Source organism: Cibotium barometz, chromosome 24 (genome assembly GCF_041138505.1).
Source record: "Cibotium barometz isolate CiBa-2024 chromosome 24, ASM4113850v1, whole genome shotgun sequence".
Lineage (NCBI taxonomy): Eukaryota > Viridiplantae > Streptophyta > Polypodiopsida > Cyatheales > Cibotiaceae > Cibotium > Cibotium barometz.
Window position 1 is genome coordinate 30,590,722 of NC_141069.1, and position 19,359 is coordinate 30,610,080.

At 41.0% G+C, this 19,359-nt stretch overlaps 1 protein-coding gene across 2 annotated transcripts; it reads left to right on the forward strand.

Annotated features, from left to right (window-relative positions):
* Window positions 1–8,213: 8,213 nt before the first annotated feature.
* On the forward strand, window positions 8,214–19,093 carry LOC147625169 (uncharacterized). 2 transcript variants are annotated; one of them, XM_086818417.1, is made up of 6 exons: window positions 8,214–8,542; window positions 8,694–9,081; window positions 9,347–9,417; window positions 18,029–18,134; window positions 18,221–18,353; window positions 18,704–19,093. In XM_086818417.1, exons 2-6 carry the CDS (start codon window positions 8,858–8,860, stop codon window positions 18,878–18,880), a joined length of 711 nt encoding a protein of 236 aa, XP_086674543.1. In that variant the 5' UTR covers window positions 8,214–8,542; window positions 8,694–8,857; the 3' UTR covers window positions 18,881–19,093. The 2 variants fall into 2 exon arrangements, with proteins under 2 accessions (XP_086674543.1, XP_086674544.1); XM_086818418.1 differs by having other exon boundaries at window positions 8,214–8,484.
* The last annotated feature ends 266 nt before the right edge of the window (window positions 19,094–19,359 follow it).

Consider the following 19,359-nt stretch of genomic DNA (forward strand, 5'->3'; position numbering starts at 1 on the left):
AACACATTCATGATTGCTCACCGTAAGTCAACGCCATATTACCCACAGGAAAATGGCCAAGCAGAGAGCACCAACAAGGCTCTTATTTCAATACTGACAAAGATTGTTGAAGCTCGATGCACTGACAGAGAGTCTAAGCTCACAACAGCTTTATGGGCCTACCACACATCATACAAAGACAAAGACTATTGAAGCTCAACGCACTGACAAAGAGTCTAAGCTCACAACAGCTTTATGGGCCTGCCGCACATCATACAAAGTTGCAATTGGTTACACACCTTTTAAGATGGTGTATGGACTTGAGGCTGTAATGCCTTGGGATTTCATGATCCCTAGCTTAAGGGTAGCCGTAAGTGAAAAGCTTGATGGTAATGAATTGGGCAGCTAGCTATTTGTTTTAGAATAACTCACCGAAGGGCGACAAATTGCAGTGCAAAACATGCTAACAGAAAAGGATCGAAGAAAGAAGTGGTTTGACAAAAATCTTAAGGACGGACAAGGAGATCGAGGTAGGAGATCTTGTACTTATGTATGAAGTTTGTAGTGAAAAGAAAAGGCTTAAATATACCTGAAAGGGACCATTTAAGGTTTGTGAAGTCATTCCACAAGGTACTATACGTGTTTAGACTCTTGACGGAGTTGAAACTATTGGTTTCCTTAATGGTAGTAAGTTAAAAAAATAATGGGGATTCAAAGGTGACATGTCACATCTCGTTGTTGAGAGTGGGCAGCTCATACAACGGCCAAATGAGACAAATGAATAGCTATCATGGGAGAGTCCACCTTGCATGTATCTTCGTGTATGGAAGGATGAGGGTTTATTAGATTGGGAGCGTGTCCGTTGCCCATGGTGGATTGAGTACCCTCCCAACAAGAGCTATGAAAGTGAAGAGGCTCTTTTCCAAGGTATGCATGGAAACACATTTAAACTCGATCTCATGCATGATCGATCATATTGAGTGTACTTGACTTTAGTTGTATTTATATTTAGCATACCTTTTGAGTGTTCATGCTATTACGAACCCTTCACGTGGGTCTACATCGTACCCACCACCCAATGTGGTTAGGGATCAAGAACTAAAAATGAAATTGGGTTGAGGCTTGTTTGGCGCTAGAGTTGGTGGATCACATGATGTTGGTGGACCATAGGGTGGGTACGTGCTTCTCATGACAAGAAAGCTTCCAAGGAAAGGGCCGCTTAAAAGAAGACCCAAGCCCAAGTGGAGACAAGGAAAGACAAGCCAAACTGCAACAACGAGACAAGAAGGAAAGACAAGCCAAACTGCAACAACGAGACAAGAAGGAAACCTTAGACCTGCTGCACAAGCCTTTGTGGTGGGAGAGGTTGAAGGGGACATAAAGGAGCACATAGTGCCTCTACGAACATCCATTCAATTACCTAGCCTTATGGTAAAGTGCTTTATAATGCATTACTTGATATGAGAACTAGTCACAATCTAATTTCCTTCAATGCATAGAACCACTTAGGAAACCCCAACTCATAGAGATACCTCCTTAAAGCTGAAAGGTATCCATATAAAAGAGCCATGGACTCATCCGTTGAGGACCAGCAAGGCCAATCAACCAGATCCATGCCCATATTGTGAACTCCATTGCTCATCAATACTGGTGAAACCATAAGCTCCATCTGGTCTTATGAGAGCCCTTTACCGCCATTAAAGCTAGAAGTTGACATGCCACAATAAGTAACAAAGGGCACTCCTAGCCAAAAACCATTGATGGAGCAAAGTTGGAAGGGATGGTTACAAAAGACATACAATACCTTCCGCAAGGTCAAGGTATGATAGAAAGCAAGAAGGGGGGACTTATGCTAATATCATTACTTTTGCCCTCCACGTTTTACTTCCCCAACAAAGTTTATGTCCATATCAAGAGGGAGCCTATTGGAAAAAAGCTAACCCATGACAATCTAGCTTGAACCAACAGTGTACAATAATATAGCAACTATACACATACTTAAAAACTAACTAACCATACATTTTTTTTAAAAAAGATGATGAGAAGGAGCACATATCAAATAGAAGAATGAAATACGACTCTGCCATGACTACAGGCCACGAACCAACATGAGTAACCCTATCCTGGACTCGGATTGCGAGGAATGGTACTATCGAGGGCAGCTAAGTATTTCCAAACCCACTCATGCTATTTTTATGCACGCGGAGAGATGTTGTGGAGCCACCTTTGTGGACCTATTCTACATATAGTTCCATCCCCTTGCACCATGCATTACCTGTAGGCATCACATGTTGTATGCAGCATCCTACTTATGTTGGCAATGTCAAACTTATTTGAAGTGCTATGGGACAGGACTATCATAGTCCATGGTAGGAGAGACACCACAACGACACGATCATAAGAGTGTCTACTCTACTATTACCTAGTGGGAGGACCACAACAAGATAGAACTGCACATGAATAACTTGTAGGATAGCGAGAACTTATGGAATTACACCATCAATTATGGCATATATGTTTCCACTTCCTTGTTTTTTCTTGAGTATAGTGGGTGATTTCCTAGACAGCTTAGTTCCGGGTAGCTACTTAGCTAACTTACCTATAGTACCCATGCCCTATCAAGTGCGAAGGCACTTAGACCATTACCTAGTAGATCAAAGGACACACATATATATATAGAGCACACCCAAGTGAGGGGGAAAATCAACCTAATGAACGAAGAATCAGAGCATGCTTACGAACTATGGTTATCTAACGATGAGCTTGCTAGATAGTATGATTTACATGTTATTGAGGTGCAGTCATGTAGACCAAATCAAGAATTACAACATGGTGAACGTGCAACCTTGATATGGACAGGATTTTCCTCATTGCCCAAGTGTAATCTAACCCATCCTCACCTTTTGAATTTATTTCAATCTTTTTATGATTCTCCATCTACTGTTTGTTTGAGTACATGCTTGCATGGTTAGGTATCTGGTCTATCGATTTTCTAGTTATTACTTGGTAACATTTAGGCTTTGATCGACCTTAGAGTATGCTAAAGGAGTATGCTAATTACTCCACCTTCCTTAGTGTACCCTCTTTGGTGAGAATAGAGCCTCCTAGGTGAATTGTGAAAGTGAAACTAGTTTATGTAAATTAAGAAAAAACAAACAAAAACAAAAACAAAACAAAAAAAAAAACCCACAAGAAGATAACCATCGCCATGTGCGATCTTGGTAGGACTTTTGGCTCTTAGTGATAGAGCCTTGGGACCGTAGCCTTAATCTCCATGGGACAGGACCTTGTGGCTAAAGATCTATCAATAAAGGGCAAAAAAAACCCATCACTATGGAGGTACTTAGCGGTTCTTAGATACTCTTGTATGAGGTCTCTTAACTATTGCTTGGGTCTTTGTAGGGTGGTGCCCTACTTTAATATTTAGAATCAAAACGAATGGTTATAATAATCACTTAGCAGTTTCATTTATGAGGCTAGATCCTAGCTAGAGATGGTTTCACCAAAGAATAGGTGTCGAGCCTAAGGTCATAACTCGAGGCATGCTTTTTGATCCTTCTTAGATTAGATTGAATTTGGACCAATCTTGATAGTACCCTTGTCTTAACTAGAAAATTTGACCAATCACTAAATATCATTTCTCACTGCTTGATTGGTATTTGCATTTTGCTTAAATGCACCTTACTCGTTTAGACCTTCCAGGACCTCTGGCATTCATACATCTAGCAACAACAGTCTCGACCAATCTTCATCAACATATTTCGAGGACGGAATCTGTATCAAGAGGAAGGGGGACATGTTAACCTGCATTAGACACCTCTCCAATGTCATTGTATACTTTACGTGTACGATTGCCTCTTGTCTATGAAAGGCACACCACGGGATTAATAATGGAGATTGTATTCTCATATTAAGTGTTTGTATAAGCCTAAGTGGCCGTGGATAGCCATGGACCTATTTTTTAAGTATAGCAGCCCAAGGTGTGAAGGCTATGGGACCAAGATAAGGGTCATTGTGTATACTCACCATTCATTCTTTTATGCTAATTCAATAGAGTACTCTTCTTCTCTACTCTCCTATGCTATTGCTTTCTTGCTTGCCTCTTGCTTGTTTGAGATCTTGTGTGCTTGCTTGCATGTGTGTGAGAGAGTGAGTGTGTGTGATTGAGTGAGAGAGGAGGGTCAAGCTTCCATTGGAGTGCGGCGGCAACGTTGGAATGGAGCTTGGAGTGTAGCTATGCGGCAACATCGTCTCCTACGGGAATCCAAGCACAAGCAATCAACGAGGTGAGTGACACATCTTGTTTATGCAATTGTAGGCTAGGTTATGGTATATTAACATCTTGGTTTGAGCTATTGTATGCTCCTGAGTGCGGTGAGGCAAAGCCCCATGACATTGGCTAGTTCCTGCACTTTTTCTATCATGTAACGGCTTCCCACTCTATCTCTAAGCCATAATTATATCGCTATCTCTTCTCTTTGGAAAAATTGCAGCTTTTACTAATCTGCTTGTTTCTCGCTCCTTATAGCTTCAAAAAAGTTATGTTTTTAACACAAAAATGCATCAAACAATAAAAACACAAAATCAGTGCGAACAATTTGAATTGATCAAATTTCTTTTAGCCATCAATAATTGGGTGTACAAGGAATTGGGACACCAAATCTTGAAGCAAAGTATCCACCTTGATTATAATGGATTAGACATTAAGGTATGTCATTAAGCCTTTAACCTTGATTATAATGGATTAGACATTGCCATTAAAGTAATCTGAATTGGTAAGACCTTCCCGTATTAAAAAATAGCATCTCATTCTATGATTTTAGATAGTTTTAATGGCAATGTTCTTTACACTTGCCAAATGAAAACCAATTCTTCTACTCCAACAAAAGAAATTGCTTTACACTTGCCAAATGAAGAGCAATTATTCTACTCCAACAAAAGCCATTTTTTAACACTTACCTAATGAAGAAAAATTCTTCCACCCCAACAAAATCATCAACATCAGGCATTTCAAGAGTTAAAAAAAATCACCAAAACTACACCCCACCTCAAGTTTTACCTTAAAAATCCAAAAACATGCATTTTTTAATGAAAATAGCCAAAATCGGCAAAAATTGCATTAGAATACTAATAATTTACCATTTTTTTAAAACAATTCACATCACAATAAGGTACACTCCATGCCAAAGATAGCATGCTTTTAAAATGGACTATTTTTCTTTAAAAAAACAAGTTCTTATTTTGTTAGTCGTCTATTTTTTTGAAACATGAGGTGGATATTTAAGGAGTTTTTAAATTTTTAACTCCAATAAGTTTTTTTTTGGTAATTTAAACATTTTGTTAAAAATAACAATTATTAAGTCATGCTCTATGATTATGTTTAAGGTGGTGTGATTATTTGACATATTTAAGATCACATGAGAAAATTTAGTCTTTAAAAATTTACAAATGTATAAAATGGGCAGATTAGCATTTTTCATAATTTTAAAAAATTTCTCAAAACTACAGAATTGTTGTAGTTTTAGATGACTCGCTATTTAAAGCATAGGATTGCATTGTTCCATCATCTATAAAATTTATAAATAGGCCTTCCAAAAGGCTTCCTTGAACTAAAGCCATAATATCCCTACTCTTATGGAAAGCCTCACCTTTACTAAGTTGGTGAAACCTAAGTTAAAGATTGCTAGGTAAATCCAAACATGTCAAAAGTTAAGGTGGTGAAAGTAAAGCCGGAGATTGCTTGTAAATCCACAAATGTCTAGAATGATGGTGGATAATCACTCGAGGGGGAGTGTTAAAAATAAGCGAATACTCATCCATCAACAAATAGAGTTTGTAAAAAGTTCAAAAGTTTTTGGGCATCCTGAAGAATATTAATGTATCCTCACTTTTATGTACTTTTGGGGATACACTTTTGTGGTTCTTGTCTCATTCTCAGTTTTGCCCTTTATGTGTGTCCATATCTTGTTTTATTATTATTAATAAGTGTTAATCATATTCATTAGGAATGATCACCATGCTTAATCACCACTCCTTTCCACCTTCGGCTCTCTTTAAACCCTAAACCCAAAGGTGAAAGTTTGTGATGAGCTCCCTCCCTCATATAAAGTTTGTGATGAGCTCCCTCCCTCAAATAAAGAGGGGATGGGATAGCATATATCTTGTGGTGGATAGATTGACAAAATACGCCCATTTCAGATCCACAAAAGTGAAGTTTTCAGCTTTCATTGTGGCATGACAATTCATGGAGAATGTCTTCAAGTTATATGGAATTCCTTAAGTCATTGTGAAGATTAGGATGCCAAGTATATGAGTTTATTTGTTTGAATATATGGGTACGGTCATGACTCCAAGCTCAAGACCCGATGGGGAAATGGAGAAGGTAAACAAGTGGGTGGAGATATATTTGAGACAATGTTGCCATGGCGCACGACATGCCTAGGATGAGAGTGACTACACTTAGCTGAATGTGCATGAAGGACTGAATCCATGTGCAAAAGAGGTGGTGGAAAGAATGTATGCTCTCTTATAAGAATGCAAAGAGAATATGAAGAAGGCTTGAGAAAGGATAAAGCAATATGATGCTATTCATAGGAGGCTGGTTGAGTTCAAGGTTGGGGATGTCTTCCCAAGAATTTCCAAATCAAGATATGCCTCTCTCAAGGGTAATACTAACACCTTGCTCAACATTACTATGGACCATACAAGATTTTGAGGTGAGTTGGAGAAGTACCATACTAATTGTTGCTTTCTTAACGACAAGAATACATGTTGTGTTTTATGTATCACATTTTGAGAGGGTATGTGGGTCCAAAGGTGCAAGTTTGTGATGAGCTCCCTCCCATGGATGAAGAGGGTGTGATTGAATATGTGCCAAAAAAGATTGTGGGCAAGAGGGAGAAAGTGCTTCGCAGCTATTCTATGGTGGAATATTTATCTAGTGGAAGGATTACCCACTGAAGAGGCTTTATAGCACCCTACCTCTATGCTTGAAGGATTTAAAGTGTTGTTGAACACTTGATTCATGCATTTGTGAGGTATTTTATGGATTGGATAGGTAGCTAAAATTCATAGAATTGCATATTTGAGAGCCACAATTGATGGATTTGGGGTTGATCTTGGTATGCGGGCCCTTCCCTTTAAATGAGCTTATTTTCGAGTCATGGGCTGATTTGATGCTATGTATGATGGTGATTTGCAGCCATGTGAGCTCATGGGCAGCCATCATCTTTGGAGAGCATACATTGTTTCATAGATGATGTGATCTTCTACACTCATTCATGGGTTACTTGATATTGAGCCTAGCTCTATCTTATGGTTTCGAGGACAAAAACTATGGGTGGGGATGGTTTGTAACATGGTTTCCATGAGGTATACTTCATGTATATGTGGATGAGATCCATGGGCCATGATTATGGATCACTTTTATGTATATAGACATAATATGGGCTTAGCTCATAGCCTTCCTTGGGCATGGGCATTTGTAAAAATAATTGTGAAAAGTCCGAGAAGTATATAAGACAATGGAAAAATCCCTAATCATAATTAATACTTACTAATCATTTTGATAATATATATTTTTATTGCCAAGAGTAAGATGAAGATATACTATGGTTATATATCTTCTTCTTCCCAAGAGCAAGCTTCAATGGCCACCATGCCCATGTGGAACTCCATGTAAATGATTTCATTCATTCTCTCTCCCTCCCTCCTTCCTTTCGGTCATCATCTAAGTAAGGTTTAAAAAAATTGAGCATACCTAAAATATTTTTAAAAGGACACTACAAATGCAATACAAAAATTCTTATATATGGCCATAGTGATTTTAAGAATTTTAAAATCTCTAAGGTATATAAACTTTTACCATAGGTAGATGCATGCTAATCAAGCATTGTCCCATACTTTTATAGAAAATTTTAAGTTGATTTTACCTTTCCAATTCTTTAAAATTTATTAATGAGCCTTAAGCCACTTTTGTGGCTCAATTACTCCATCGGCTTACAACCAACCCCCCTGTCGTGTAGCTCACTGGCATCGAACCCAGGCGACCACCACTAGACTACGTGAACCCGGGCGGCCACCACTAGACTTCGCGCCCGTGGGCAGCATTTATGGAATTTTAAGTTGATTTGCCATTCCAATTAGAGGACTAGTGCTCAGTGAGCCTAAATTCAAGAAGAATCTCAATAAAAATAAATTATTTTATTCAGTTCAAACCACCTTAATCGTTTTTAGCGGCTCTGTAAGTAATCCTCCATTCTCTCATGTGTGTTGGTAAAAACCGTGCCCATCCTCTCATTGCTTTGCTGTATGTGAGCCTTAAGGCCCGAGGGTTTATCCTTACGCTTTCTGATTTTGCTTTTCGTGTGTGTATTTTTTTTTTCTTAAGGCTTTCTCAATGCCTTGAATTATCCCATCTTTGAAGTCTGTATCCTTTCCAATCTGACATGAGTTTTCAACATATGTGTCCGTCTCCCCGTAAGGCTATAGATGTGGCTCGTGCAGGTTTTTCCCCTTTAATGCTATCTATTTCCTCAGAAATCTGTTGTGGGTTTTTCCTAAGGTTGCACCCTTTGAAATGTGGCCTTTGCAGATTTATCTTTCTAATGCTATATGTATCATAACAAATTTGATGTGTTTTTCCCAAGGTTAATTTAACCTAGGTCCGTACTCTTTGAAATCTGACTTGCGTTTTATCATCGCCCTTAATGCAGGATTGATGTGCGTATTATTATCCTTTCATGTGGGTTTTGTTAACTGTAATTAGAGAGGAGGGTTACTCCACGCATCCATGTGGGAGAAACTTGCTGTCCACCTTTGGTTTAAGCTTAATTAAATCAAAGAAATGCCTCCTCTTAGCTTGCATTAAGCTAAGATCATGTCTTCTAAGCCCTTGCTTCTCACAAGAGAGCAGCAATGGGAACTTCTTTCCAAGTGCTCTTTTGATTTCCACACTAAAGAAAGAGACCCTGTGAATACACATGACGATTTGGAATCTGAGATGGAGCTTGTTGTCACCGATGAGCGATGCTGGCGCCAGACGTGGATTGTGCAATGGGGTAGACAAAGAGTCCTGAATCCTTTCATTGTTATTCTCAGAAGGTGCATTTTTTCTTTTCTCTTTTTGTTTTTGTCATGTATGGCACATAGTGTTTAAGCTTTTTTTGCATTCATAAAATCACATGGAAAAAATGATGATTATAGATGAGCTATTTTGGCATGGCTCCATGTTCTCTGGTTTACAATTGTAGGTATCATTATGCTAGTGATGGAGTATGTATGTCATGGTTTTTTTCTTTGACTAGGATGCATGCCTTTGTTTTTTCTGCATGTTGAAGGCTCTAAAAGTGCTTGTGAATTCTTATAGGGGCTTAGAACCAAAGCTGCTTTCGCTGTCAGCAGCCCTCGGACTTACTCTTGGAATTTTCCCTGTTTGCGGTAAGAATCGATGTTTTCTAAAAGGTTTTTAATACACTTTCACTGCACAGCTTTTAAAGCTAGCTAGACATAGCAATGCTTTGTGTTTTAATGTTTCAAATATAAAAAATGTGTTAGCTCGTTCCAAATGGATAGAAGTGCTCTTTTCATGATCAGGTGTACCAGTAAGTCAACTTCAAGGAGTGCCTCTATTTAATCCATTCAAGGTTAGATGAAATTAGTGATGCATACAACATCCTTCAATATTTTTGTAGGCTAGGGAGCTTGTGTTGGGAGTAAGCTAGCTATGGGTGAGTTTGAAGTGAAATGTTTGTCTTGTGCTCGTTGAGATGCTTAACCAGCTGGTCCCTTGAATCTTGACTTGATGTCTTTACTTTACCAAGGTGCTTGCCCAATGCAAATGGGTTCCTAATCATTTTTTTTATATGAGTTTACTGTCCCTATCTCAATTATGGATGTGGTCATTCCACCAATGACATACCAACTTTGATTGAAGAGCCTTGTTGGCAGATACATTGCTATTGCGGGCCAAGAGGAAAACAAACTTTCTTAGTTTTACCACAAAAGGCAAATGGTCTTTTTTTTGTGCATTTGCACCAGAGCAAGGCAAACGATTAGTCATGGTGCATGGTGTTTGCATGCAACTCCCCACAGTGTGTGCCTATGGTTGAGTGAGTACAATTTGCTCCAAACTCTTATGAGGCTGATTGAGAAACGAGTGTTCTTGGAACAAAGAGAGTAAGATTGCTTCTCTTATCATGTCTAGAATCATGTATGCCTCCAAATTGCCAGAAGATTTGGCTTCAAAATGGGCATGATTTGAAGCATTCGACAGCTTAATAGCCATTGATTATCAAGGTTCCTTTAATGGGATGCTTATGCTGTTGCATATCTCCACTGGTGGCAAGGACCATTCTTAATGCAATCAGTGCCCAAATGCCTGCAAACATGTACTTTTGTGTAATATGTTGTGAATGTGATACCTTTTAACTTATGTGGCCATGTAGCAAAAACAATGAAAAGGACCATGCATGACATGTATTGATGGATTGTACTGAAAACCTCTAAGACATGATGATTAATGGGGACTTCTTGTCACTTCTCTTTCCAAACAAAGAGAGAAGAGATATTGTGGAGGAACCTTGACTGATGCAGCCTTCCTTTAAATTGTATGAAATGTGCATGTTTGGATTAGAAAAGTGCAGAAGGCTGTAAAACGATTGAATACCCACTGGTTCACTTCATAGCTGGGTTGACATTCTGTAGAGGTGTAGGGTATGAGTTTCTTCAAAGAAGCTCTTTTTGGCTTGCCTAACCTTGGCTGTGCTTCAAATCATTTCAATATGTTGTTAATCAAAGAGATAAGTGGTCTAGTTTAGTCCTTAAAAATCCATTGGTCTAATGACATAGTCCAATTACGGTCCCACCACTGGAATATACAAGCATGCCCATACTTAAGTCATTTTAGTGTTTTCAGTACTCAGCTTAAATATCATAAAACATTAATACCAACACAGGCATCCCTTACATGGATACATAACTAAAGCACATTTCTGAAATTTTGCTTTCAAGAGACACCCAGCCTTCATTCATTATTATAAACTCCCTAGTAGGGTTGTCAAAACCTCCAGAAACATGCAAACAGTACGGGTTTCAAAAGTTTCAATCCACGAAGGGGATGCACTCTACAGTGTACACCTTTACAAATGTGCAATATATGTACACACACACACACACACACACACACACACACACACACACAACTAATATGTACAATATGTATGTGTGTATGTAGGCATTCATGTGTGCATGTGTGAGTGAAAAAATGGCAAGGTTGCTACACCTCATTTGACACGACTTTCGAACCAGCTATGCTACCTATGAAGTAATCCTCGCGTGGATACATGCCAAAGATGTCATGTGCACACCTGCTGTACTAGGGTGCCATGTGGACATATTGCTTAGTCTACACTTAGGACACCATTTTGATGGGCACTAATGAGCATGTTGTAGCCCTTGTCCAGGGACAGTCTGCCAGGCACCACCTAGGTTCCCGTTAGTGTCAGTGTCCATGTGCAAGTCCCGCATAGGTCAAATGTAACCCACTGCAAGCTGTAAATGTTGTACGGTGTGTGTAGGCACTTATTAGACATTTGTCGGGTGCCTCGATCACCAGTGGTAGGAGTCGATGCCTTCATAGAAGTCAAGTCAAAAGTCTTGGTGTGTGAATTTATAGTTGATGGGACTAATAACAACAAGAAGGGGGAAATGGAAGACCAAGAGGGGGCAGTGAACAGGGCACTCAGTTTTGGGGGCTAGCCCGCCCATTTGGGCTAGGTGCCTAAGGGGAAAGGGCATTTTTTTCAAATTAATGAATAATCCGTGTCCTCTTTTCTTGGTCGGCCAGCCCTACAGGCAAGTCGGCCTGCTCCCTACCGTGTATAAGAGTGTCTTTGGCACATTGGAAAGGCATTTGATCATTTCGTTGCAATGGGCCCGCCATATGTGCCAGGCAGAAATACTGCGGATGATCTCCCATCTCTGACTAGTGCTTGGAGGCTAGGTCTTTGTAGCTAACTCGGAAGTGGGAATATTCTCCATCCTGCAGTACGTAAGTCAGAGGGCCCTCCCCCTTGCAACCTCCTGGTAGAAACGATGGTGTTGGTCTCTGTCACTCAGGCTACTACTTTTGAGGTGACAGTTCATGCACAGGGTGGTTGCAATGCGTGCATTGTGCTGACTGTCCTTCAATGAGGAGAGTGCGGTGGGCTACCTACCAGAGGAAGAGTGCGACCTTCCCAACCAAGTGCCGACACAGCAAGGAGGGTGGGCTACCTACCAGAGGAAGAGTGTGACCTTCCTTGGCTGAAGGCTGTCCCACAGCTGCTTCCAAAAATCTCCGAGGGAGCTGGAGGAGATACCCTGGGAGGTTCAATGACCTGCTGTTGCCGAGGTGCTGTCTATCACCTGCATCTGAATCCTGTGTCCCATCCTCACTGTATAATGATTCATGAAAAAAGGGGGTGGTCAGGCTTTCTGGGCAGAAAGGGTCCTGCCAATCCCACTCTCCGGGTCCTGACTGTATATGTCTCACTCTACCCATCAAAGGTCAGATTTCCCAAAGCCAAAGCTGCAAAGATGTCACGGGCCACCCTGGGCCTGCCGCGGGGGGGGGGGGGGGGGGGGGGGGGGGGGGGGGGGGGGGCAACAATGATCATGGAAGCCAAGAATCCTCATCCTCTCAAATGAGCCAACGATGAAGTCCTTGGATGGGGAGAGAGGCAGTCGACCCTGATGGCCAACTGAGAAAATAAGTGCGGGCTCCCCATCTGAGCTGGGGACTTCAAGGGGGGTGTCATGGTGGGTGAAGGCTCCGAGCCACCGGAGAGGGGGGGGGGTGCTGGGGGGATCCTGAAGAGGAGTCTACCAATCGGGGGGAGGGTTGCGTCGATGGCGAGGGTAAGGCCTGTAAAAGAAGATTTATAATCCTAGTGAGTCTTCAACACCAGTGAGGTCCAAAGCTGATATATCTCAAAAGATGCTAACACCTACTACAGCAAAAGTAGGAAGTTCAATAACTCCCTTTGTAGTCGGTAAGATGATGCGGAAGTCGTCGTATATCCAATAATTGCAGCTGGACCTCTCTTCTTCTTGAAGAGGATTTAAATCAAACATTGTTTGATTTAGGTGTATGTAAGGGTCTTATTATGTCTTTGGTCATCTTATATTTCAAGGGAAGATTCAAATTGTTCAATTTAGTGTTTTATTTATTTCAAGTAATGGACACAAGTCTTCTTTTAAATCAAGAAGTTCATATTAAACTTAACAACCATTCATCTTGTTTTAAGAGAGCACATTTTTTAATCGCTTTTGTACTTTTCTTGTCATATTTATTAAAACAACAAAGCTTACGCTTTAGAAAGGATATTATTAACATGATATCCATATGATCGCATTAAAATGATATCTATAGAAGATGGATGGGTATATTAATCAAGTAGGTGAAGGATAAGGAGGGTGGGGTAGAGGGGTGTGCTCAGGGAGGGAGGGCAAAGGAGAAGGCAAAGGAGGCATGTGTGGAAGCGAGGGGAGCTCTAGCCTGTTTTGCTTTCGTGGATGGTTTACCTTTGTCTGGGCAAGAACCTGTAGGAGCAGCCTACGAAGGCATTGTTGATTTTCTAGCCGAGCACAAAGGAGAAGGCAAAGGAGGTAGGTGTGCAAGCCAGAGGAGCTGTAGCGCGTGCTGTTTTACTTTCGTGGATGGTTTACCTTGCTCCGGGCAAGAACATGTAGGAGCAACCCATGAAGGCCATGTTGATTTTCTCTCTCTTGTGGATGGTTTATCATGCTCCAAGAAAAAACCCCTAAGAGCAGTCCACTTGACACGTCTTATTGCTCTTGAGTAAACTCTCGGAACAGCAACGCATTTCTCTACGGCATCAAGCATGGTCAATTTTGTCTGCAAGAGACCCAAGGTTTTGAGCATGTATAGGGCAAATAGTGACCTTGAGCTTCTAAAGCCTTCGAAGACAAGGTTTGCGTATATGTTCATAGTATTGGAGAGGCTTATTAGAGTCCAACATGGCTTGCTGCGTACTGTTGTTTGCCATGAGTGGCAACAATGGGACGATAAGAATGATCCTAAGGCAGTGGCTTTCTGTCACATGGTCATGATAGATGCTTGGTGGGAGGATGCAACAAGCCTAGTGAAGACAATGAACCCCATGTACAACGTTCTTCGATTGACACACATGGAGGGGAGCACTACTGGTCTTCTTTATGAATTCATGGACAAAATAGGAGAAGCTCTTGACTTATGTACTGCATTGTCTGCAGCCAGGTACTCATTCTTAGCAATTGCCCATGGCTAAAGAATATCTATAACTTTATGTTTTCATTCTCTCTAAACTTTGTTACTCTTGGATTTCTTATAAAGGGTCCAAGATCTCAAAGACATGGAACCAGCATTGGGATTGGTTTCATAGGCCCATCCATGGTGTTGCCCATATCCCTCATCCTCTATGGAGGAGTGAGGAGCAGTATGTCAACAAAGAATGAGAAGATGGATGGACAACCTACATGAGCAGGCTTGTGGGAGATGACGATGATCTGCTATTGAAGCTGGAGGATGAACGTCTTCTATTCCGCAATTGAAGCGGTGATTTTGGGTCGCGCACTGCAGAGAGAGGAGACTCAGTTGCAACTAGTTTCTTGGTGGGAGAAATACGGCATTGAGGCACCTCACTTGGTAAGAGTTGGGACTCGGGATTTAGCCTCAATAGTTTGTTATCAGAAATTTAAAGCATGTTTCTATAATATGAGCACTGAGAATTTCTATCTTGTTTTCAGAGACGCATATCAATGCGAGTTCTTTTTCAAGAATGTAGCTCTAGGCCTTGTGAGAGAAATTGGAGTACATGGGCCTTACTCCATACCAAGAAGAGAAACATAATGTCCACAACACAATTGGAGAGGTTAGTCTTTTGCCACTGCAATCTATGATTGCTTGAGCAAAAGGACTACCCCCTAGAGCCCCTCCAAGTCAACCCAAACAAGATAGACATCACAAAGTGCAAGGAGATACCTAATATTCCACAAGAGGAGAGGGATATATGCACCATGCTCTACGAGGAAATCACTGCTCCATCTCGCGGCACACGATCTCAAGCAAGAGCTTCAACTGGTGCTAGTACTTTGCATGCACCTCCACCTGATGAGGATGCATTCAGGAGTCTTCTGGGAGTGGCACTAGTAGTGAGGATGAGGCTGATGATATTGAGCTTGCAGATGAGGATATGGATCTGGCGGAGGGTCAGGACGACGATGAGTCTTGACTCTTGAGTCTTCTATTGTAGGAATTAGGACTCAAGATTTAGGATTTCATTTACAGTTTGACTTGTGTTATTTACATTTCATGAATCATGTGACATGGTTTATCATTGATGACTCGAGAGTGCAGGGATTTTATTTACATGATTCATATGTAATCTCATTTGAGTCATTATTCATCTATGCTTCTGCTATAATCATTGTTGTGTGTTGAATGTTCATTTATGCTTTTGTATACAATGATGAATCATTATCAATTTGTGTTTGCTATGTATCATGTATGAGTCATGACATGAGTCATATCTTGTATATATATAAATTTCCACAGTTATTTTGTAGTCCGAAAGAAACCTTTTTCTTACATTTTACGAAACTCGTACGAAACCTATGAAACCGGTTTCATACCTCCCGTTTCAGAAACGCCTATTGTGCACGTGTCCCATGCATTATTGGCGTGTAAATCCCACGTAACATTGTGTACGTGTCCCACGTGTTGCCACATGTAAGGGTCGTAACATTCTTTCCCCCTTTTAGGAATCATTGTTCTCAATGACAAAGTGAGGATAACGCTTACAAAACTGAAACACCCCCTCCATTCAAAGCACCCTGAGCATCGCTTAAAGCTCCTCAATAAAGCGGATAACCGAATGTGCAAAGAGGCTTCAGCTGAAATGTCTGAAACATTTTGTGAACTGATCTAAACGCGTCGCAGTGCCACATTTTGTGTAACATCCACCAATAACTAAGCCATCCCATTTAGGTGCATAACCACGTGGGAAAGGGATCTTTCTAAAAACTCTTCATCACTAAATGCTACTTTGAATTGAGTGATACATGGAAGAGCTTAGGATCAAACCCACAATGAAAATTTTCAAATTTGATGACTTTATCACTGTATTTGAACTTGGTCTGCTTCTTATGTCGAGAGTCTGCATGCTTTTCTTCATGCCTTCTATCCTTGTTGCTAGGACAAGGTGATTTTACGGATACTCTTGCTTCAATTCCTTGATATGCTTTCCGATCTCTGAGATTTCACTTCACGATTTCTAGACTCTTGCTTGTGGCGAGAGGTAGAATGTGGTGAAGCGGCTGAAAATTCTTCTTGGCCAACTTCAGATCTCATCCTCACGGATGTATCACCACGAGTGGGATAACGGGGAGGCTTCTTAAAAGACAAGTACCCATAATTGTCCTTGATAACATCTCCATTGGTGTGGAGGTAGAAAAGGGCCAAGTGCCGATTCACGGAGTTTTATCTCCTTACCATGGGTAGCAAATGCTTTATAATCTTGGGCAGCCTTTTTCCAAGTAGTAAAGACCTTTTGTTCAAGAATTGATTTGACTGCGGCCATCTCTTCTTTGTGGCGCCTCACTTGACACCTTAAGCTTTTCAATTCCGAGAGTTCTTGGTCCAACATAGCTTGGTGTGCTATTGGCCATTATAGGTTAACTAGGCTAATGATCAAGCTTCCGAGATGTGACTGGTTTTCCAAACACGAAGAAGGAAGCCCAGGTTTTGATACAATGTAACAAGGAGGGTAGATTAAAATTTAAAACACAATTAACCATAAATGAAAATAACACAGAATAGCCAAGACAAATGAAACACCAGACCACCACCACCACCACCACCACCACCACCTCCCCTCCCCCCCCGCCCCGGAACACCTTCCCTCCTTCCAAAGGTATTTTATCACGAACATCGGGTCAGGCCTGCAAAGCCATACTGAGCCTGAAGAATAGCTGGATGCACAGTGAATTGGGCTTGCATTGGAGGAGGGACCTGCAAAGCCATACTGAGCTGGATGCACAAATATTCAGAAAGGGGCCGGATGCAAACTTGGCACCATGTTCCAAAAGGAAACTCCCACCATGCCATACTTTTGTGGTATACCTCATTGTCACTGTCAGCAAGAATCAATGGCCAGAAAATGTCATCACATTCCGCTAGAATGGATAGCACGAAAGCAAGTCTAGGTTTCTCCTGGCGGCAAAATAAGAGTAATGAAAATGTATGACTAGAGGACCGAGGCGGGAAGTGCATGAACAAAAAATGATTGGGTTTAACAATCTTTATAAGCTTTGCATTAGGAATATAATTTAATTCTTAGAAGCAGTGCTTGGTTGAGATTTTTCTGAGATCAGTAGTCTTCAAATGTGCTTACTGGTGAGCAATCATAAATCACTGTGCTAAAGTGAGATGTTGGAGTTTGAAGTGTATGAAGCAAGCGTAGTAGAGATGCCAATTGTAAGGATGGGTGTCCTCAAGATTACAAAGAGAACACATTAATTCACAATCAAAGCTTGGTAAGTCCTACCCCTTATCCTGTCACATTGGAATGCCTTGTGAGTGCTATAGAGCAACTTTAGCACTCCTCTGAAAGGTCTACTCGACAAGAGAGAATTGTAGAGTAAGTTATCTGTTCTGGAAGTAGGTGTTGGGGCAAGGCTGGATACACAAACCCACCTGTCTGCTGCCACTCACATTTCGACAGAAAATTGGGACCATCTGATGCGCAAGCAATTGGCACCCAACTCTTACACATAGGCAAGTTGCTTGTCTTCACGATTGGCTGACTGGGATGCAAATTCAATGAACTCATGTCAACGGTGGGCACTGGGCATGTAGTAATCACGTGTATCTATAGCTTAAATTATCTATATGTATACATTTTAGTTTATTATTAATGCAGCTACCTTTTGAAAAGTTCCTTAGTTTATTATTAATGCAGCCACCTATTGAGAAGTTGCTAATTTTACAAACTTGCTTTATTTTCTCCAGGTGTGACTGTTGGATTATGTGCAATTGCTGCTGTGCTTTTGCGGTCGAAGTGCCATTGGCCAACACTCATACTAGCAAATTTTGTGGTAACACCACTTCAGTTGGGGTATGTCTCAATTATTTCGGTGATTTGAATTGAATAATATATGATATCCTTCAAGATTTTTGCTTATGGATTTTTCTTTCAAGCAGGCTGGTGGTACCGTTTTTACGAGTTGGGGAGTTGGTGACTGGTGGACGTCATTTCCCACTCACCTCTAAAGCATTATGGGATGTGATAAGAGGGCGTGGGTCTCGCACGGTGCTATTTGGAATTTTACACGCAGTAAGTCCTCCCCGCCCTGAGTCCCCTGACCTGCACCTCCTTCCCCCCCCTCCCCCTAAAAAAAAAACAGCCCAATGAACACACATCCATGCCCGCTACTATCCACCTGCACATGCACACACATATCCATACATGCACTCACATGCATGCACATACACCCAACACCCACATATGCACTTGTGCGTGCACACATCCACTCATGCATCTGAGTGCGCATGTACACACCAACACATGCACGCACACGTCCACATCTGTGTGCACGTGCATATATATTTTGCAACTGACATGTATTGAATCTAGATCTGTATGTACTATGATCTCAAGTATAACCCTTTGTTGGTGTTTTGCAGGTCATAGGATGGTCCATCTTTGCTCCTGCTTGCATTGCCTTCCTTTTTGTCATCTTTTTTCCAATATTTCGGTATTTGGTAGGAAGGTTTGGCACAACCACTTTGCTGCAACCGCAGCTGCCATTTAGTGGTGATGTTTACATCAAGCAGGAGAATTCACCTCTCCAAACATGTTAATGTAAATCACAAGTTGAAAAATATATATGATTTTAGGCTTTGTTGGGTGGTTAGATTTGTTGCCTAGATAAGGGTTGCTGATTCTACCTACCACTAGGTCATTGCCAGATCCTTCCAAGGAAAATGGGGGGCTATCATTGTATAGGAAAGGTTATAACGCAATAAGTAATTTTCCTGAAATCTCAGTTTTTTTATATGGACTCGATTATGTGATTTGTTGGCTATATTTGAGTGCTTAGTTATGGCATAAAATTCATCACAGTAAATACACACGAGCAAATTGACCTGAGAAGGTGACAATAGGTAACCGGGGTTCAGTGTGTTGTCCACAATATCACCACCAACAGCAGCACAATTTCATGCAACAATGCCTTATCTTATGTCAACGAGAACTGGAACATGCTTTTCTTAGCACATCTCCATTATCACCACCATGACTAGGCTTATGGTCTTATAAGACTGCAAATTGTGTGGGAATG

Bases quoted from the DNA above. Each gene is read 5' to 3' on its own strand.
- LOC147625169 (XM_086818417.1), top strand. From the start codon at position 8,858: ATGTCTTCTAAGCCCTTGCTTCTCACAAGAGAGCAGCAATGGGAACTT. The intron at 9,082-9,346 runs GTGCATTTTTTC...GAATTCTTATAG, and splicing joins TTCATTGTTATTCTCAGAAG to GGGCTTAGAACCAAAGCTGC. The intron at 18,354-18,703 runs GTAAGTCCTCCC...GGTGTTTTGCAG, and splicing joins TATTTGGAATTTTACACGCA to GTCATAGGATGGTCCATCTT.